The sequence below is a fragment of the Lepidothrix coronata genome, unplaced genomic scaffold, assembly GCF_001604755.1.
Source record: "Lepidothrix coronata isolate B3197 unplaced genomic scaffold, Lepidothrix_coronata-1.0 Scaffold42, whole genome shotgun sequence".
Lineage (NCBI taxonomy): Eukaryota > Metazoa > Chordata > Aves > Passeriformes > Pipridae > Lepidothrix > Lepidothrix coronata.
Window position 1 is genome coordinate 2,582,888 of NW_016690222.1, and position 22,470 is coordinate 2,605,357.

At 36.3% G+C, this 22,470-nt stretch overlaps 1 protein-coding gene across 3 annotated transcripts in view; it reads left to right on the top strand.

Annotated features, from left to right (window-relative positions):
* PARK2 (parkin RBR E3 ubiquitin protein ligase) overlaps nucleotides 1–22,470 on the top strand; it is a 706,473-nt gene that overhangs the window by 124,384 nt on the left and 559,619 nt on the right. For 2 of the 3 annotated variants that reach the window (XM_017813699.1, XM_017813701.1), the window contains exon 2: nucleotides 5,218–5,381. In XM_017813699.1, the coding sequence (XP_017669188.1) occupies nucleotides 5,218–5,381 (164 nt within the window). Of the gene's footprint in view, nucleotides 1–5,122; nucleotides 5,140–5,217; nucleotides 5,382–22,470 lie in introns of those variants that run through there. The other variant, XM_017813700.1, reaches the window with a different exon arrangement.

Consider the following 22,470-nt stretch of genomic DNA (forward strand, 5'->3'; position numbering starts at 1 on the left):
TAATGCTTCCAGTTATTATGGCTCAGCAGTGAGTGGTAACTCATTAAGTCATGGTTAACTTCATTGCATATACCTGTCAGTCGGGATTTGGTGCAAAATATACAGCAGGGCATTTTGCCCGGAAAATGTCATACCAGCGCATCGATATCTGCAATGACAACCCACTCATCTTGAGGTAGTGTTCAAGCTGTTGATTTTCAGCCATACAGGCTGAAATGTGTGAAATCATTTGTCTCTGAGACACTATCTCACTCCTTCTGTAGAGAGCAGAGGTTCTGTAATTGGATTTCCCTCTTTAAAGAAGAAGGGAGTTGTTGGCAGGATGTTCAGTGCAAGGGCATCAAGACTCAGGATCCTGCTATCTCAACTTGGCTTCAATTTGTTGGAATTTGGCAACTTTTTGAAGAAATGACATCTGTTAAAGAGTTTTCTTGGAGGGAGCTGAGGATATTTTTGCTAATTGATGAAAAGGATACATGAATTGCTATGGGAATGGTTAGTCTATTGATGATGAGATTTTATCACGTATTTATGTCAGGAAAAAATTAGGCAAGCCAGTTGGCCAGAACTTTATGACAGTGACAGCCTCCAAAGTGGGACTTGATCTAGTGGAAGTAGGGTAGAAATTAAAGTGGAGCTGACTGAACCAACCTGCTCTCCAGTGCTCTGGGGAGCAAAAGGTGTTGGGAAGGTCTCCTATTGCAATGCAAAACTTAGATACACCAATCTGTGAAGAAAAGGACTGTACCAGTTCCAGTCTGCTGAAGTTGCTCTGGAAAGACAAAGTCCGAAGAACTTCGCAAAAGTTGTTTAACCCTTTGATTGGACTTTCATTAACATGTGCTGACTGGCTGTGCAATACAAACCAATTAGAAGTTAATACAATTCTGAGCTATTCCTTTCCACTCCTGACCTCATCTCTCAGAGTCTCCCCAACTCATCTTTTTCTGGTTTTTGTTCCTCTTTAGTCTTTTGCTTTACTTCTTTCCCATTTTTCAGTTCCCTTGGCACACTGAAAAGAAGAAAATAACAATAAAAAGTTGTGGAACAAGATGTAGTGCCATCCCATTATCTTGTGTTCTGCTGCTAGTTTCTCACACTGCATATGTCCTACAGTTGCATTTCTACAATTTAGGTTGTAGAAATTTGGGCAACAACTGATATTCACTGGTAGTTTATAAAGTGTCTACAAATACATCTAAAGCTAATTAAATCTAAAGATTAAAATACTAGAACAATATCTTGTATGATTGAAGATGGAAGAGCACCAGGGATCCAAAAAATATGTTTTATATGGTTTTATTTTATTTATTGAAATAAAAATAGTACTTGGAACAGCTGCCTTCCACCTGTGCCTTGAGAGGTGATGCACAGTTGTGTGGTAACAGAGGTACTTCCAGAACAGTTCCACAATACTTTACCAGAGGGGCAAGAATTTTATGTTCTCTGGATTTCTACTTTCTCCTTTCTGTGCATTTTCCTGGTTTTAATTGGTACTAAATTGGTCAGCTGTACTGGATAAATTATTAATCACGGTTTATGAGACAAATTTAATACTGAAAAGGAAAGGATGATACTTCCAAGTGTGAAATAGTCTAGATGTAGGTTTTTGACCCAAGAAGAGTTGTATTCTCAAGTCCCGTGCCGAGTCAAAGGATCTGATCACCACAGACACTGTCACAAGACTTTTTTTTTTCCCCATTCTTAGGAAAATACATTTCAAAGGTCTTTTTATCTCACCTCAGTAGGGAAGGGGCTTTTAAAAATAGAAGACGTTTCACATATTTCACACTGTCTTTGGGTTAAACTTTGGTAACATTCTTTGTTTTGTCTATATGAAGAATGGAGAATTAGATCTTAGGCAATAAGATCTTAAAGTTTAAATATGTGCATTCTTTTGCCACAGATTATATGTTGTATGTTATAGCTTTTTTGTGTGTGTGATTCATTAGTTTAGGAAGAAAACGTGTTGGCTATTTTATGTCAAAACTAAAAAGGAAATTTGTGTTTTGCATGTAGCAATATAAAAACATCTACACCTTGTTTTCATTCTTGGTACAGTTCACTTGCTTTGGTTCTGTATATCAGGACTGTGCCTTCACAGTTTGTTCACAAGCAAGGCCTAAGCTTCTCCAACATTTTATATTTATCTTCTCCGTTCAGAACCGGAAAACCTGTTGGATAACAATGGGGATTAAATCTTTGGCACTTTTCATATGGCTTGCCAAAGAAGAAAGGTTGCTGAATCCAGGGCTCTGAAATGTGGCCTGTTGAGATCCTGACAGGGGTGCCATCCCCCGAGCTTTCTTCCAGCCTTCACTTGCAGTTCTTCAGCTCCTCTACACACCTGCCCCATGTACTTTTATCTGAGTAACTCCGTTTATTTATTTTGGATTTCCATCAGCAGTTTAGGCCTCAGGTAAATTCTCTGATCTCTTGTTAAGCCAATATTTATTTAAATATTTATTTAAATTCTAGCAGACGAAACTTTAAACTCAAAACCTTTTCAAATCCTCCCTTTAGAGAGGTCTCAAATGTCTTCATGACTTCACCTGTGATCTCTTGAATAACGTGTGTTGCTAAGAATATTATTTAATTTTTGAGGTGAAATGGCAAAAAGAAAAGAAATCTACTTTTCCTAAAAAGACAGCTTGAAATACTATATTAATGAAATTCTGGTTTTATTCCACAGGCTGAATTTTTTGTATTTAATCTTTTTGTGCTCTGCGCAAGTAAGCAAAGTTCTCTTCTGTTCTTTTACATTAAAAAGAGTTGGTGGATTGCAGACTATATAATAGAATAAAAGTGCTTAGGGGCAAAATATCTGTGTATTAGAACTTTCCAGCAAACAAATTTTGGCATTCTAGCATTTTTCTGGCATTTTTCTAGCATTCTTCAGTCTTCTGTGTTCTTCTGTGCTCTGGAGTACAAAATGTTGCATTCATACTCATTTCAATGGTTGCATGTGGTAAGAATTGTGATAGTAAACTTCTGATACCTCATAGACAATGGGGATTATACCTGTTGTAAGTGAATAAAAATAAATTTATTTGAGAGAAGGTGCTGGGATTTTTGATGTCAAATTTGACTAAAGCTTCCAGTAAGTATGTTGGAATTATACTGTCTTTAAAAACAAGTACTGCTTTTTAATTAATTTAAATTATGCTTTTTTATGCTTCTTTTATCAAGCACTTTCCTCTTAGATGTGATTTGCAGAGTCAATGCACCTGCTGATTTTGTTGGAGTTTTGGTTTTGTTTTTTTTTTTTCATTTCCACAATGAATAGCACTGGCTTTTGTAAGACTGGGGAGAAAGAGGATTATGTATTAGTTAGGAAGGACTCTTGGAGATGCACATGTGTGCATTTTATGTGTGTATGTGAGCGTAATCTATATACATGTATTAACTATATATATATATATATATAAACATAGTGAAATAGTCAGAGCATAGCATATTAAAAAAGTATTTCCCCCATTGATTTAACTGTATATTTTGCTATTGGCCCAGATAATGTTATTTACAGTGGAGCATTATGAGTGTTCCTGGAAAGATGGGAACTGTTCAGTTCCCATTAGCTGTAACTATTTTTTGCCATATACATCCTCTTTTGCTCTCCAAACAATAATCAACATAAAATTCAAATTTTGCTGATTTTTCTGAGCAGTCTGAATATACAGCTTGCACACTTCAATTATTTCCATAACACCTTTAAGTAGAAATTAAACCAAGATGTACTACCGGAGGCTGCATAACACAGTGCAAGGCACCTGCCTGACACTGCACTGTGCAATCTTACCTTGTATTTTAGTACATTAAGGGGATGCTTTCAAGTGCAAAACTTAAAATGATGTGTTAAATTGTATTAGTATCTGGCCTTATCCCTTAAAGATTAGCCAGATCGGAACTGAAAACATGAAATTGCAAATACCTGCAACACTGGCTGCTGAGCAAAACAGTGGCGGCATTCTCAGCCATAGTCAAATGTTCTTAAAGTATCTGACACCTTTGCAGTTGTCAGGGAGACTATATGTTTGAAAAATCATAGAATTCCAATTTTCAGTTTTAAAAATAGTTATTTCTTTAAACTGAATAAATACTTTTGAGCTTATGCTTCTATCAATCAACAAAAATGCAAAGGATTAAATCTTCAGCTAAAACACTGCAGAAATAAATCTTTAAAAAGACTGGTTGTTGCAATCAATACCCAAGCAGTTTAGGTGACAGGTACCCACTATCTAATTGATATAAATGTTTTTTTTGTTTTGTATCGTGTTTTGCTAATTCCTTTGCTTCCTGCCTGTGAAGGTGTTGGTCGAAGCGTTCCACTGGGGACGTGTCTACTGTTCGTACAATCTCCATGACTGATATGGATGTAATGAGGCTTTTTCCTATTTCATAGTTCTTGTAGTCATTCCCTGGCCATGGGCTCAATGAGCACATTCAGACTCCTTATGAAAAACAGTTCTGCCAGCTGAATGGCAGGAAGCTTATGAGTTTGTTTGCTGGGCTTCTCTGGATGTATAAACCAGTTGCTGCAGCTCTAAAAATGATATGACTGGTGCAGTAGTGATTTTCTGCACTGAAGGTGGATGCTGACAGGAATTATGTACTGCAGATATTTTAGTGAACTCTGAAAAGACCGTGCTGTAATACAACACTCCCAAACACAGAATTCTGTGATTCTGATGTCTTCTACCATGTGATTTTCTCTCCGTCATTACTTTTGTAGAATTATATCAGTGGGAAACCAGTTTATATGACTCTGCTTTGCCTTGTAACAAGGAATTGTTTTCCCTTGTATAATTTAATATATTTTGGCTCTAGAGCATACCTCAGTTTCCTGCATTTATTTGATATATGCGTTGGGGAGGAGCATGAGTGGCACAGGAAGCACGTGTGCTGCAAAGGTTAGGACTGAACTGAAAATCTTTTGTGCCAGCTAGCAGCTACTTAGGCAGCTGCCTAGTGGGATTTCTTCTGATTCTAAATGTTCTCTGTAATTGCTAGTACTGCCAAGGGGAAACTAATGTTTTTTATTTAGTGATCACTAACTATTCTTTGATGAGTTTAAAAATGCTACGAGGGAGTATTAATAGCTTTCCTCTGAAAATAGTACATGCTTCCTGAAATTGAAAAGTAAGCCTCTCGTAGTCACTCTAGTACAAACACATCATGAGAAATTCTCACTTAAAAAGCTCTTTTGCTCTTGTTCAGTGTTTGTCAGGTTCAACTCCAGCCATGGCTTCCCGGTGGAGGTTGGTTCGGATGCCAGCATCCTCCAGCTGAAGGAGGCAGTTGCCCAGCGACAGGGAGTTCCAGCCGACCAGCTGCGGGTGATTTTTGCAGGGAGGGAGCTCAGCAATGACTTGACACTGCAGGTAAGAATCCCTTGGTAGCTTCTCTCCTGGACTGCTGCCAGCTACACTGCCTCTGCCTCTAATGCTGCCAATCTGATGTTCATGCCTGAGATCTAATAGAATAAATAGTGCCTGGGGATTCCTTGAACTTTACTCCACACTGCTTCATTAATTCTGACCTTCTTAATTATGCATTAAAACAGCAAGCAGGAAGGGTAGGGAAAGAGAGAGAATATGAGAGAGAGAGCACGAGAGAGAGCTGTGCCTAGTGAATAAATGTTTACTGACTACAGAAGCAAACCATGCACAATTTCTGTGTCTGTTCAATTTCTATCTTACTTATTCCATTTGAATCTTAATGAAGAAGGATGTGAATAAATTGCTCTAAATCAAGCTGCACAGTCATCACATTTGATAGAATTTGTAACCCAATTGTGACCCCTGGAGGATAGCTACAGGGCTGCTGCTGCTCCATGTGCTGCTGTGTCTGCACAGGTGTGTGCTGCTGGAAGGGTGGTTCCAGATCAGAAAGCCCACAGAAGTGTATTCCAAACCACTGAACTCATAAACGAGTAAAGCTGAAAGAGGAGCAGAGAGCACAGAAGAGCAGCTGTAAGTAGGTGTCTTAAATTCAGCTTCTGAAAGTTAGGGAACTGTTCTCTTCAATAAATGCAAAGGGCTGTTCATCTGTGGTGAGCAGTAGTAAGCATTGAAAGACAGGTTCAACTTGCTCTTTGCTATCTCCACCAGTGCAGCCGCAGTTGCTTTATAAATATTTTTGTTTATCCTGTATGTGCATTTGGCAGTTCACTATAGGCAGGGTTTAGCATAAGATCACACATTTAAGACAATTGGGGAACTTGGGGAAACCTACTGGCCTTTCAACTGAGTGCAAATACTGATTTAATGAAATTACTGTCCTTCTGCAGTGGTATCAAAGAGCTGCAGATGCAATCTGTAGTAGTGCAGGTGATTGTATAAGAGATCCCTCACTGGCAGAACTATTCAGATTAATTGGCACTCATACTTCAGATGTATTACTGTACTTAGAATGGCTGCTAAGCCTGAGTACAGAAAGTCACTGGTGTATTGATGACCAATCACTGTTTCTCCTTAGGTAGGATATTTATTGTTTTGTGAAGGGAGTTTCAGCACACAAAGGTATAGAAATGTGAATTTTCAGTCTCCAGTGCATCAGCTGTGAAAGTGTTGATGCATGCATGCATGGCATATACATCAGTGTGCTTCACTTATATGTGAAAACACATATACGACAGTGTAAGAATAAAATAAAAAAATCATGTGAATTGTAGAAGTTGTCAGTTGCCAGTTGCTAGATTTGGGTGTCTGTGTTGTTCTGTCAGAAGCTTCTGAATCACTTGGCTTTTTCCTGGGAAGCTGTAGATGTTGGTATTACTACCATTTTATATCAGCATGAAACACAGATTTTCAACCCAGTTTGACACTTGCAACCATGTTTGTTGTGGGCTACAACATACGGTCTGTAGCCAGGGTAAATTAAAAATTGTGTTCCAGATATACAGACCTGCTGATTGCTTAATTTCATTGGAATGTCAGAATTACCATGTGTAGTCAAGACTTTCTGTTATTTAGTAAACTGGATGTAGACATTATTGCTTTGACTCTTGCCTTCTAAAGCAGATAGGAAGTTCAAAAGCTGTTTCAGGTGGTATAATCCATACTTCTGTGTTTAGGTTTCTTAAATATTGCAATGATTAATATCATTGGCAGTGTATCAACTACATTCTTATTCTTGATATTTGATTAGGTGTATTCTACTTTGCTTCCATGTTTGCATTTTTTTCTGTCGTATATTAGTGTATGTAAATTTATTTTTGAAATTTGTCAGCACAAACAGATGAGCTGAGTATTTGAAGTGTTTGGGTTCCTATGGCAGGCTATTTGGTTTTTTTGCATAAGAAGCTGAATTCTAATAAAGCTTGGGTACTAGTGAAATACTAACTGCTGGCATTTATGTTGCATCTATAATTTCTGAGTTAATATCGCATATGAGCAAATTAACTAGTACTTGTTTTCTAGACCTGTAGATTTGCACCAGAACAAGAAAAATATAATATTAGTTTGTACTCAAGTGATGCTTTAAAGTTATTTTGTTATATGATAACACAGACTTTCTATTAGGACCATTTTGTACTTCTGTTTTTCGTAAATTACTTTTGAACTTTTTTACCCAAAATACTGTGGAAGACTAGAGGTCAGGAAGGAGAACTGATGGTATTACAGATAATGAGATTATAGAGGACCTGGGAAAAGCTGCAATAATTGCATGAGTATGGGGCAGGGATATAGGAAATACTCCAGGATAGCAAACTTTACTGGTTTCACAGCTCACACAACTACTAGATTTGGCTTGACAGCTACTTCCGTATCTCAGGTAACTGATACAAAACATAACTGAGAATGTGAAAGCTGTGTTTGTTTTCCTGTTTGGAGAGAAGGAAAAATCTTTCCTGGTAGCTGAAACTTGTGAAAAATAAATGAAGCTTTGGAATGGACAGAAATTAAAGAGAAATTATTATAAGAAAGAAAGTGCCAAGCTGAGATCTTAAAAAAGTAATTTGATATCAAGAACAACAATAAAATATTGTAGGAAGGATAGAAGTGAAATATGTGGGGAGACATTTAATTTGGTACTGCAGATAAGTATTTTGTCCTTGAAAAAAGAGAGGAAGATTAGACACTGATTCAACTGTGCGCAGAGGAGATCAGTACCTAAGCTAATGACCAAGGCACACATCATAAAATTAGAGCCATGTTAAGGAAATATTGGTAATGACTGGATGAAGAATGGAACCTGCAAATTTGAATCTCATAAGAAGGAATTAGAGCAATAAGCTGCTTCCTAAAAGTGTAGCAAATGGTGTAATTTTAAGGGTGATAAACATTTCAGTGATGAAGAGCTCCCTACTGATTACAGTTCACTTTGGAATGAGTGGAAGTAATTCATTAATATAGACCAAAAAATAGAAATCCTTTCAGAAGGCTGTCATGAGTATGGGAAAATAGTGGTAAGATCTTCTTGGGGCAATAATAGTGAAAGTAGAACAGAACCATAACAGAGTCACCAACAGAATAAACAGGAGGTATCTGCATATCAGGAACATTGAAGTGTCCTAGTGACTGCTTACAAAATTGTCATTGCCTCCAAGAACGGCAAAATTAGTTAGCAAAGCTTCTGAAAGCCAAGTAGGTAATATGTATTATTACACAGTTTTGCTCAATGCAAACAATTTGAAATTTACTACTGGTGATAGCAGCAGTGTTACATTAGTACAGACTTCCCATTTCTTGAAGAACTCAAAATCCCTTTGTGTGAGGAAGCTCTTCGCAAACAGTTTGCAAGAGAGGTTCCCTGCCCTGCGGGGCTTACAGTGTAAATGAGTAAAGCAGACAAATGATGTGATGGGAATCAGTAGCTTAGTTTGTCCATAGTCAATAGCAAAACAGGGATAGAATTAAGTCTTCTATTTCCCAGTCTTGTACCATTACAGTGTGTCCTCTATGAAGTAAATCTAGAAAAAACTGTTCTTTAAAACAGAGAAAGACTAAACATGATTAGTACAAGGACTTGTTAGCTTTAGGGCAGTGCTCCACTGAGACAGCTTCTGAGTCAATGTTAGCTGGAATTTGACTGCAGCATAGGCTCAAGGTTTGGAGCATAGGTTTCATGTGAATTTGCATGTAACTGCATCCAGCCGTATAGGTGCTTGCCTAAAATAATTTATACATACATTCAAGAAACAAACAAACATGACTAGAACTTATTGTTGAGCACTGATTTGTGAGCTCACAAGCTTAACTGAAAATGAGTAAAAAGGAATGGCACAACTGGAGTAGCAGCATAGATAATCATCTATACGGAGAAAGGAAGAGAAGTGGTAAGGAGCAATGGTGCTGTTTTTTAGTAGGAAGAGGTATTTGAACAATGCCACATTGCATTTCATCAAAGAAGGACCTTGTGTACTTAAATGTGTGGCAACTTTCTTACTCTAAGCACAGCTCAGTACAGCAGAGCTTCCAGCAGTTCTTATATTTCCCTGGTTCATTTTACCGAAGGTTCAAAGAAGAAACCAGGTGACACAGTGCAAAATGTGTCCCTAACCAGCAAAAAACCCCCGATGTTTAGTTATGAACCACTGAGCACTAAGATTGGATTGGGTCTTTTGACAAACACAAGTACTGCCTCCTGTTACAATCTACAGTTTTATATACGGGATACCAAATCACTCACAGGAACAACTTTGATGTTCAGTAGTTTTGTGGGTTACGGAATACGGTTGAGCCAACATTTGCATACTTAAATGCTGTTTGTAGAGATTTGCTTACAGACATACTGACTGAATCAATCATCGCATGTGAAATCCAAAGAGAGAAAATGATTTTATTTGTGTGCGTGTAAATCAGTATTTTTGGTCAATATTTGATCGACCTGTGGATCTTTTCTTCTTTTTAAAGCTGGAAGAGATGTGTTTTATACTTCTTCAAAATAGGAAAAGCTAGCTGAATAATTCTTAGATATATTATAGTAACAGAGGAATCTAGAGATGCCACGTCTGTGGTGCCAGCTAATGTGGACTTGGCTAAATGAGAGGCTAACAGTGCCTCCCACTCTTCTTTCTTTTGATGGCTGCAGACTCACTGTGACAATAGAGAGCTGTTGATGGCTGCAGACTCACTGTGACAATAGAGAGCTGTTGAAAAAATTTTTTTCAAGACTTGTGATGGGCCTCATGGTATTATATGCCCATAATAAATGGGGAAAGTACTGTGTAGCCATATTTAGTGTTATATTAAGTCAAGACTAGCTCAGGTCTACAGATTTTCCGTATCTCTTGAAAAGGATATATGTTGGCAGATCAAGAGCTAAATGCATTAATAGATTTGTCCTTCAAGCCTGATAACACATTTCCATTCTGACTTTAAACACTTTCCTGTTCTATTCTTTTTATGCAAAATTTTTGTATGCTACAAAAATATTTAACTATAGCTAAATGAGGGGTAAATTATCTTCAAGTAGTTTAATAACTGCGAAATGTGAATGGGCCATGTTTGAGCGGGCTGCAGACTCTATTATGGCCTTGAAGTTTGCTGGTTCCTTCTCTGTTCTTCTGACATTTCTTAGTGTGTTTTAGTTGGCCAGCTAATGATTGAGGAGGAAGTGTGGCAAATTTTCTGCAGTGTGCAGTCTGTACAGATTTGTATTTAATTTCTCCATATATCTGGGTTTTGGCATCTAGATGAATTGTCTTGTCTGCTCAGTCTGGTTCATGGTTCCCTGGCATAGGGTTTCTGGTGCCAATATTCTTAGAGGAATCTTACTGACTCATAATATTTCTGAATGACCTGTGCTGCCCTTTTAGATTAATTTCCTAATTTCTAAATATGAGTTTCTTTTGTTTTCCTCTTTGCTAAGTTTCAGTAAGTTGGGAGTCTTATGAGTTTCTATTCCCTCTATGGCTGTTATTAATTTCTTATATGTGAGAATATGTTCAGGCAGCAGATGATTTTTTTTTTAAACTTCATTTCTCTTAAGCAGTTAAAATTCCCTACATTGTGGTCATTAAGTGAATTTTACAAAATCCATTTTTGAAAGAGCCATTGCTTTGTGTCGGACTGATAGAGAAATTGCAATACTATTTGCATGAAATACGGTAAGTTGATAAGAAACTCTTCTGGCAAACCACTCAAATTCTTCTCAAGACATACATAGTGTTTCAGAATGAAATTATCTTGAAAATTGCACTAATATTAGGTGGGTTTTTGTTTTCTATCTACATGCTTGCATTAGGCAGGCACTTTTTAAATCATTCTCCCTGATCATGAGTATAACCCAATTCATGTGTTTACAGTTTTGTCCATTTTATGATTTGGATCCTTCTTTAGGTTGCAGGAGAGAAAATGTGCAAGAAAAAAAAACTTTAAAAAACTGCAGTTGTTCAAGTGGTGGCATTCACTACTAACTTTTATGAATCTGTAAATAGTGACAGTAGGAGAAAGGTCAGTCAAAATCTTTCATTCGTCACCTTTCTAAATTGCTTTGGTGAAAAAATGTTTAACCTACTGAACACTGTTACCAAAAACTATAATTGAATAAGCAGAAGGTCAGGGGTAGTAGGGACCTTTCCTTCCTTCTTCCTTCTTTTTCTTCAAAAGAAAAATATAGTATTTACTCTTCTGGTAGAATACATTTATAAGGAAGGATCCATAGGCACTTTGTATTTCCTAATTCATAACTAAAATATTAGGATTTAATTCACACTATACATACTGAAGATACTGTATTAAGAAATGGGAAATTGGGACAGAGCATCTGGGGGTTATTTTTAACATTGAGAATGTTGTGTCAGGATAATAAAACTGTAAACTTCAGTGTTGGAAATATATTTTAAATAGCAAATAGCATACCAGATATACCACCTCATTAAAAAGGTGGAATGAAGTTCCTTGAAATAATTTCTTCGCTTTAGTCTTATTTTTACTTACTTAAATCTGCTTACTTACAACTCCGATTGTCTGAAATCTCATCTGTAATATGTTTATATTGGTAATTATCAAGGTCACACAGCTATTTAATAAACTGTTCTGGGGTTTCTTCTTTTATTTTTGTTATTCAAGCTTTCTCGCTCATTGTAGTTGAAAATATGGGAGGGAAACTTAGGCGCTTCATATCTGGTTTCAGTTTTCATCATAAATGAAAATACTCGTTACTCCAGGAGAGGCAGAATTATCCCTGTAAGGCATAGTTTTGATGGGGGAGGGGATGGGGAGATGGGGAGAATAAATTAAAAGAACACAGTTGTTGCACTATGACAGCAAAGGCCTAACACCAATACAGGCTTAAAGAGAAAGAAGTTGAAGCAAAAGTAGTTATATAATTTCTTATGTATCCTTGGAGCAATCCTCGATGAATTTACAATTCCTAGAAGCATTCTTATGAACTCTAAAAGCCCGTTGGAGAAATGAATGTAAAGTGTTTAAAAAAAAAAAATCAGTAATAAAGAGAACAATGGAGCAATACAATTTGCTCTCCTCATTTAGACTAAATAAAGCAGCGAAAGTACCTGTTCCACAAATGAATCACTTTCCTCATATACAGAGCAGGTTGTTATTTCATTTTTCCACGTAAAACATTGGCTCCATTGATTTAGTGAGAATGAAGCCATTGAGTTTCCATGAGCCAGTATTCTCCCTCTCATTCTCTCATGCTCATTTTGCCTCTCACTTATTGTCTCCTTCTCCTTCTCTCTCCCTTTTCTCTTGCACATACACAGTCCTTACTGTCCTGGGGAAGCTTCTTAGCCAGTGCAAAATTGTATACCTCCCATCCATAGAGGTACGGATGTGATTCCCGTTTCTGCTGAGTCCTGTTTTCAGTGCTGTTCCTGAATGAATTGATCGGTGTTTTCTTCACTTGTACTGCTTTTCTTATTATTAGTTTCCCACAGTTCAAGCCACGTTTCCTGCTTTTTCCAATCAATTCCAGTTCTTTGAAATCCTGTTCCCATCCAACATCTGTTGTGCATTGCAGTGTTAAACCAACTGAGGAAACCAATAGTTCTTTGTAATCTTTCCCTTTCCCAGCCCAAGAAATAATGGGGGGAGAGAATGACAAAACTAAGGTGCCTTGCAGATCTGCTCGACCTGCCAAAGAGTGAACATTTCCTTCTGCCTATGATTTCTGTCTCTTACTGGGTGATGTGCTTCTGTGCTATCTGTTGACCTCCTTGTTTGCTGATCTCCTTGTGTCTAATTAAGAAGCTGACAGATCTGCAGGAGGCTGTAGAGCTACAGGACAGTGGAGTAGCTACAGGTAGTGGAGGAGGCCTTGTGGGAAATCTATCTCATCTCAGACAGCTGTGTTCCTGGCATGAGAACAGCCAGGTCCTCTTGTGAGATATTGGACTTCATGCATGTCTTTCTATCAGTTTGTCTATATATGTGTGACAATGTATAAAAGGTAATTTTTAGGTAATTATTTTAGGTAATTTTGAAAAGATGTGTAAATGTTGGCAATTTTTTTGGTTACACTTCTCATGAAGAGACTGAAAAAACCCCAGTTGCTAGTTTTGTTGCTACAAAGATAGATACAAATAATGAAACATTTTTAAACTTCAAAAACGTTTCTAATACAGTTTTCCCCTATTAACTATTTGACATAAAACATTATGATGGAAACATATAAAAGTTTTATTGTCGTATATTTGGTATGCGTGATATACCGGAGCTCTGACTTCATGATTTTTTTCTTATATAGCTCATCTCACATTATCCTATAAAAATATTTTTACTGTATTACCTTGCCATCTTTAACATAGCAATCTATTCATTTATATTATTCAGATATGCAGCAAACTGTGTGTACAAAACAAATAAATGTGTGCGAGAGTGTGTTTAAATAAAGACAATAGTAGCTGCTTTCCTCTTTAACCAATATCACATAACCTTCATTCCTGCCTTATTTTCATTACCCTAGATAGTGATTTGGGGTCTTTATTTACTGTTTATCTTACAGCAGTGTGTTTATTACTACAGTTTAAGCACATGTAATTTAACGTGTCAGAGCTTCAGGAAAGGAAGAATCAATCCAATTTTAAAGCATCTTAATGTTTCTACTGTCAGAATTTTATGGCAAAAATGTTTCAATGACCATAAATGACAGTAAATAAATTAAAATGACCATTGGAAACCTTATTCTTTATAAAAGTGTTCCCTTCTTCTTTATGAATAGTGAAAACTCTAGTGCCTTTCTTCTGAATGTACTAAGATGCTCAGCTTTGTAATATTGGTGTAATTTTTGTTCTAGTCACCAAGTGGTAGTTGAAACTTGTGTTAGTTTTCTAAAAATAACTTTATTATTTTTTTTTGCTGTCACTATGACAAATACACGAACTGAGGAAGTGGTACAACAACACAGAACAATAACAAATGGAAGAGAGGATACTTGTGGAAATATATGCCATGCTGATCTAGACATTTCCAGACTGAGAATCTTGAAGTACTGTTGGAATTTCAGATAAAAAGGTTTCAGGTAGATCTGAAGGGTTTGACAGAGAGAATTATGCTTAATTATATGGCATGTACTAAATGTGAGGAGATTAGATGAGCAACCAAAGAAAAAATGATTATATGGCAAGGTTCATGAAGTATCTGAGGTTGTCCTACCAGTCAGGAAATAGGCAAGAGATAAAGTGAAGGTTGAGATATATTATAGATAACTGCAAGAGCAAGGAAACACAAGGAATTGAATTGCAAAAGCGTATGAATTGACAGCAACCACTGGTAAGCCCATATTTTTAAAAAAATCCAGAACAGTAAATGGGGGAATAGGAAATTTTCAGTGTGTTAATATAATTTGTGATGTAAGGCTATTTGTGGAGAATATAAAGAACTGCATTCAAGGTTTGACACCTAAAACAGCAGAGAAGAACATGTTATCACCTTCAAAAGAGATGTGATTACGTTACAGAAATTTACCTTCAGTGGTAGAGCCACTTAGTGGGTCATCAGAATCAAGTGATTCTTTAAGACTACCATCAGATAAGATTAAAGACTTCTACGTCGCAAAATGTTAATATTTTTTAAAAGTTAAAAAGACTAGAAATTTTTTCAGTACATTTTAAAAAAAAATTAAAAAAAAATCCAAACTGAAGAGCAGTAATCCATGCAAGTCTATTGTCTGAGAAACCAATTTAGGAAATACTTCAGCTCATTTACCTGACTTAAGCTATGCGGTGAATGCATTACCTACAACAATAAATTGAAACAAAATATTAAACTTGCTTAGCCTACTCAATATTTATTACCATTTTTATTGAAGGCAGATACTGGAAATGTTATCCCATAATCCAACAAGGCAATTGAAAAATTATGTAGTGCAGAAGTGCTTGCAATTCTAAATACATTACTGGAAACAAGATTTGGGTAGGTGAACTGGTAACCTTTGATTTGGTGGGGTATATTTTCAACCAGAAATGCTGGTCAAATAAATACTATTCAGCCAAGTAGGCATTTAGCCTTATTATGAATTAGAGCTACGAGTTCTAATTCTGATTTCAGAAGAGTGGAGAAACTGGATGCAGTAGCACATATAGTGCAGTATTAGTTCCTGCACTATATTCCTGCATTGATTTTGCACTTGCTTTTCAGAGGACCATTCTGTAAATGCCATCCTTTATCACTGTAGAGGTAGAAAAAGCAGGATCGCCAGAAGTGTCCATTTCCAGTGGAATTCATTGCTGATCTCATCTGTTTAAGTGAATGCAAATGAAAGCTCTCTCCTGTTTCCCTGAAGGAGAGCACTGCATGGCGTCAGTCTCCAGAAACAAATGGAGGAAGATTGACACAGAATGGGTTCATGCCTCAAGTAGCCACAGGATTTAATCTCCTTGTGTCTCTGGTTGTATATGTGTCAGTCATAAAAGCAATCTGTGAATTACTTATCTCCTGACATAATTCAGATCTCTCAGAAGTGTTATTTTTCTATTATAAAGACGGATTGACTTTCCAAGGCCCCTGTGGGGTATAGAAAATATTGAAAAAATTGCTATCAATAAATAAATGAAATACAGAACTGGAGAGAGAATTCGCTTTGTTCACACTTATGGAAACTTTCATATGTTCCATTGTTTCACTGCATTAGGAACGTGCTATTTCCATTGTAAGGTAATTTAGTGTGATGTATTGTGTATTTATAGTTAAAATTAAAAATTGAATTTTTCTAGCAGCAGAGAAGATATCCTGCAGGATATTCACTAGTTCACAGTATCCGCAGGTTTAACGTTGCACTGTACTGGAGACTGTTAGTCAACACCGGGGTTTCTAGTGCTGCTTTCATGAGACAAGTTGCATTAGAGTTTAGAAAAAAGAGTATTTGAGAGAGAAATAACCTTTCCTAAAATGAGACAAGGATGAGGTTTGCTTTGGAGCCTTGTTTTGGCATTGCCCACTTTGAAATCTCTTTGTAGTAGCTTCTCTTGATCCTTTTTGAAATGTCAGCATGCCAATGTCTTTTTTAAAAGGTGCATACCAGAGAGAGCATGCGAGGTCTTGTTGAAGAATTCTGTGTCATGTCCTGACTTCATTACACTACAGAGAGGAGGCTGAAATATGTTTTTTAATGTCCCTATAACTCAGTAATCCTTATAGTTCTGTAACTTTATGCTGTTTTGGAAGGGACTACTTCCATTTTCTTGAGGATAATGGTGTTTAGAGACACAACTTATTTGGCTATGTTAGTCTAGAAGCTTCCTGCATGAGTCAGAAAAAAGCCTGTGACGTTCATTTATATTTATACTAATTAATCTGTGATCATTTTTCATTGTAACAGTAATTTACATCCATGTGATTTGATTTTATCAGAGTGTGCTAATTAATTTCCAGCCTTTCATCCTGGAATGTGGACTGCTGATTTTGAGCTGCACAAGGTGCTACAACCTGCTGCTATGAGTCCAAATGACTTACAGTGCAATCTGCCAATATTGCTGCTTTTGAAGTTTTAGTCTATTGTTATATAGACTGTGTGAGGGGTTCTTTCTGGTTCTTTCTTGTGTAGTCAAGGTACATTGACTATGTAAGAAAAAGTACTCCTTCTGGACACCCTGCTTATTCACTTCTCATTCAGACTTTTTTGTTGTTGTTGTTCTCAATTGTGTTTGCTGTAGTCAAGATTTCCTCCAACGTGGAGCTCAGATTGATGATCTGAGGTCTCATGGGCCGGTGTTTTGGAGACTTCCTATCCTGGGACTGAATGAGTATGAATCAAACTTGGATTCTTTTTTTTATCAAACTTCTATTTAGATGTGTGGGCTTTGATGTTTTTGTTTGTTCTGTACTTTACATCTTCTTCTGCAATTTGTTATGCTTTTATGTAAGGTGAGTCAAATGCTGCATGTTAAGCAATGTTAGCATTTTAAACTGAATGTTTGTGGAAGAGGCGAGGTATTATGTTTTTCCCTCCTGCCTACAGCAGTCTTCCTTTTCAGTTCAGGAGGAAGATGGGTATTTTGTCATGTATTGTCAGTGAATAACAGATAAAGCTCACTCCTAGTTAATTTTCAGCTGTTGGTTTGAAAACAATAAAACTGGAACGCAAGAACATATGTTAATGATGATTGCAAACATTAAGGTGTCCATAATGTGGCCCTGCCTTGGCAGGGGGGTTGGACTAGATGATATCCAGAGGTCCCTTCCAACCCTAACAATTCTGTGATTCTGTGATAAGCATTTGTGAGACTTAACATAAATCTGAAAGATAGAATTACTTGAAATTGGTTTTAAAAAGCCAAAAAAACTTTTTCTTGCCATTGCAAAAAAACCCCCCGAATTCAAAGTTGCATTTGGACTGCCTTAGTTTATAACTGATTCTACTTAGCTCCATTCTGTATTTCCTATCTGCCCTGACCCATGAACATGAAAGATTTCCATAGAGAAATAACTGTGGCTTCACTACTTGTACAATAAGAAAACTCACTGAAAATATCTTATTGCAAGGTGATACAGAAAATACATTGACATATCATTATATGATAGTGATTTAATTGTAACTGCAGATGTGATTGATTTCATATAACTATTAAAGGTGGTAACCCTTTATAGATTTCTTTAGAGGATGCCATGCTTTCAAAATTTTGTACGTATGTGTCCAGAGAACATATATAATTTTCTGAGCATTATAGTGTGTAGTTAATTTGTGTTAAGTTTTAGGGCAATTTATGAAATTTCATAACCACAAGGAGTTTTTATGTCCTATATAGACTGCATGTGTTGAATGTACAGTTTATATATATACACACATATGACTTTCTAGTCTTTCTAACTCCCAGCAGAAAGTTAGACCCAAAGCCACTGTTTTGTTTGCCCTGTTGTAAGTATCAGAAAGATCTAGGAGGGCATTTTGATTGCAAGTTATTAATTTCTACTGGTGTTTTTATTTACAGTAAGTATCCATCTTAACTGCATCTCTTATATATTTTTCAAATTTTTAATAACTTGGGCATCTGCACCAGTGTTGACAAAATGCTTTCCAAAATGGCTAAACTTGTGGTTCAACTGGGACAATTCATATTGTTATTTGTAAAATATTCTGGTTTTATTGTAGGGCTTTTTATGTATTACAGGTTTTAATAATATCAAGCTTAGTCGTTTCAATTTCTTTTCATGTTTCAGAAGCTAATGGTGTTCAAATTCTAGGTGAGCAGAAAAACCCATAGCTTTTAGGTAGGAATTGCATTGCTTGAAATTGGAAGTAATCATTTCCCCGTCCTTCCCTTTTATGCTGGTTTTCAATTGCTAACAGTTTTCAAGACAAGAAGACATGGAATCAAGCTGTAGAATATAATACCCTGTCTTATTCTAAGGTTTGTCACGTAACTGAGCACCAAATGAACAAAATCTCTGTATTCTCCAGACATAAGCAACATGGAATTAATCTGGAATAGCTATATTTGGTCAAATATTTCTTTGAAATATGATTTTAACAGAACAGCAGTTGTTCAAAATAAGCACATCCAGAAACAGAATAATTTAGAAATATCTTGAATTCTAAGTGCCTAACACCTGAGACATCAATCAGCTCATGCGTCTATCATACCAAAACAGCCACAGAAAATTATCATGTCATGGTGGCATCTCCTTTCCCTGCTCTGGAGAACCTAGGAAACACTGAGAGATACGCTTTATGGAGATAATTGTTGCTACGTGTGCGGAGGGGGGAAAAAACCCTCAAACCATGCCCTGATTTATCCCATTTTGATTGATAGAGTAGCTGTCTTTGCAATGCAAATTAATAGCTTATACTATATTTTGCCTCCTAACTACAAGCATAAAATTAAAAATAAATTTTAATTTAATGAATTTTAAACACCTTTAAATAGAATTAAGCTGAGGAAAATGTGTGCTTATTTAGCTTGAAAGGTCATTTTTTTCCCAAATAAGACTCCAAATTAGTTGCCAGTTTCTGGATGTAAAAAGTGTTATTTTAGCCAACTGGAGGGCTAATAATATTTTATCATGCTTTGCTTCAAATTTTTAATGCATAAGAACCCATTATGGCTCTTGGTAAATGCTGGGAAGAGACTAGTCCAGAAAATAGGGAAATTAATGGAATATGAGGTCAGTGTATCTTCCTTACAAACAAACAAATATATGGTATGTTGCTACATGTTTGTTGCTAACTCTTTCTTGAACTAATAAATGTCAGCTAAATTGCTGGCCTCAGTCACTTGTTCCATAATCCAACCACCCTCCACACAAAGAACCTTTTCACTTTCTCATACAATTTCCCGTCTTCATTTTCAACACGGGATGTATTACTTTTCAGTTAGTTACTAGTTCATTGAACTTGTTAATGTCAAACAAATATTACCTTAACTTCAACTTGGCAGAATACCTGCATAATTTACAGTATTTATTTTACTTCTGCCTATGTTGAAAGTGTTGAATGACTTTTTTAGCTCAAGTTATTGACAAGAGGAAACAGGAAGAACATGCATATTCTAGGAAGCCTTTGAAGAACCTATAAAATCATCATGATATAGCTGCGAGAGTTATTGTGTTGTTGTGTTCTGTGGCAACGTACATACCATAGGTTTTATCTGCATGTCACTTTCTCAGATAAAGGCATGTCATTCCTTGTGACAACTTTGCTATTTCTCTTCAGGTTAGGAAACAGGGACCTTCCTGTCAAAATATTAAAGTGCCTTTTTGATAATAGCTGAAAAGTCCTTCTTATTCTTTCTGAAAATATTTGGGGTTTTTATAAATATCACGCAGTCACCGAACACATCTGGTGTTGTCTCCATTGGGTATTTCTCTGCAGAAAGAAAAAAATGTCATATTTTTTGAATCCTGCTGCCACACTTGGGCAGTTAAGCATATCAGGAAAAGAAACACATACTTAGATATTAATTTATATTTGTATGTGATTTAAAATCAATGGAATTTAATAAGTAACATACCCACTGCTGACACATGTAGACAGAATAGTCTTCTTCCAGTATTAGGAAGTGTTGTTTTGTTTGCTTGTCTCGCTTTTGAAATGGTTGAAACAAAACTGTAAAGTCTTGGAAGCTTAAGTAAAGAGAAATCATGAGGGAATTTGACTTGCTGTTAGCATATTTGGTAGACTTTTTTGTGAGTAGTTAAACTCTCAGGCAGTATTATCAAAATTTGAATCTTAGAGCAAAATACCAAAGCTCAGGATATGGTGGAAAGACAATACCAAGCCTGAGAGTGATAGGGAAGTGGAAGATAACTGATATTTATGCTCCTTTCTGTGATCCCATTCAGATTCTTTTTGTTTTGTTAAATCTAGACCAAAAAAAAAAAAAAAAAAGAAATCTCATGCTGCAACATTTCTTAAGGAGGTCACAGTAAATATCTGCTTATTTCAGACACTTCTGTTTGAAGTGATCTCTATTTTAAGAGTGATCTGTAATTAAAAATAAATGAAGTCTTTTATTTTGATATTAATTTATGGAAAGCATTTCTTTATATGATATTAAAATCTAACTTCCTTTCTTTATATCATATTAAAATCTTACTTCCCTTATCTTCCTATATGATATTAAAATCTAACTTCCTAAATAACTTCTCTTCAGTGCTCGTTCCCTTTTTAAATCAATAGAAGAAAGACAACAATCAAAAAAGGAAATATTCTTCAGACTTCAATCCTCAGGCCCATAAAGACAAAACATGAGTTCAATTTTTAGTAAGCTAACAAGTACTCTCATTCTTTTAAGTAGATAACTAAATGCAAGAGCTAAATATAGATTAAGATGATTTTACTGCGTTTATACTGGAGGCTCTTCGACCCACTTCAATAGAGTTTGCTCTTAAAAATTCCTGCTCTAAGCTCTGGTCTCTGGAGCTGATGTTGCCTCTTTTCCCTGGGCCCTCATTGCCCAGGCTTGCCTTGGCAGATGGTTTCATTCTCTCCTGTCCCTCTTCCAACTTCAGCCTGGTCAGTCAACAGTTGCTGTTCTTATGCCCTCACCGTTCTGGTCCCTGCAGTATGTAGATTTCTGTGAAATATTTTACCAGTTTGTCACAATGAAATGTGTTTATGTTATATAATTATGAAGTTACACACGTTTTGATTCAGCATTAACTATCCCTCATTAGACAATCATTAGAAAGTATACAGACTTTTTTTAGTCTAAGTTCTAAATGTCTTTCTATAACAGTGTTGACTATTGTGTGTATGGCATAATGTGGTTATTTAGTCTGTGACTTCTAATAGCAAACATTAACACTGATTAGTCTCAATTACTTCTTTGTTATTAGCAAATGTCAGGAAATAGAAATGTATTCCTTAGCGTTCCCCAATAAAACACATTCTCATGCATGCAAAAATGCTATTGTAGAAAGCATTTACAACTTCCAAATATATTTAAGCAAAAAGTCTTTTGATAGTATATCTGGTTATTTTGGTAATGAGTTTTCCTATAATGCAAGATTCTGGCATTACATGCCGAATTCTACAGTTTAGAAGACATGCATTATCAGGCAGGTTGGCACACACTTAGGTATCTTGCTGATCTCAAGGACTAGCACTCCTTATTTACAGTATGACTCTAATATGAAGTGGATGTCACTTGGCATCTTAACATATTGAGAGCGCAGAGCAACATCCTGCATTTTCCAGAACAGTTAGAACTCTCTCAATGAACAAACAGCTTAATGATGTCTACAGCTACCAGCTGAGTATCCTGTGTTAGGTGAGAGGATAAAGGCAACTGTGTCCTGTGCCCAAGGTACACGGGTATGAGCTCCAGGAAGGCTGCCAATGAATAAACTTCAGCTTCAGAAACAGTGGATGAAGAAACAGCCACTGGAAAATTGCCAGTCTGCTTTCCAGACTGTTCCAATTTAAATTGTCCTGTTTTGTTCTTCACCTTTATTCTGTAGTTCAGCGTATTCTATCTAGAATTAATTTCTTCTTTCCTTGAGCCAAATAAGGCCAAGTTGCATATGATCAAGTTTATGAGTTTCAAGAGTCCTCCCTGGATTTAAGTACAGGCATTAGTACTGCAGTGTTTTGTTCCTTCTTTCCCAATTGAAAAGAAAAATT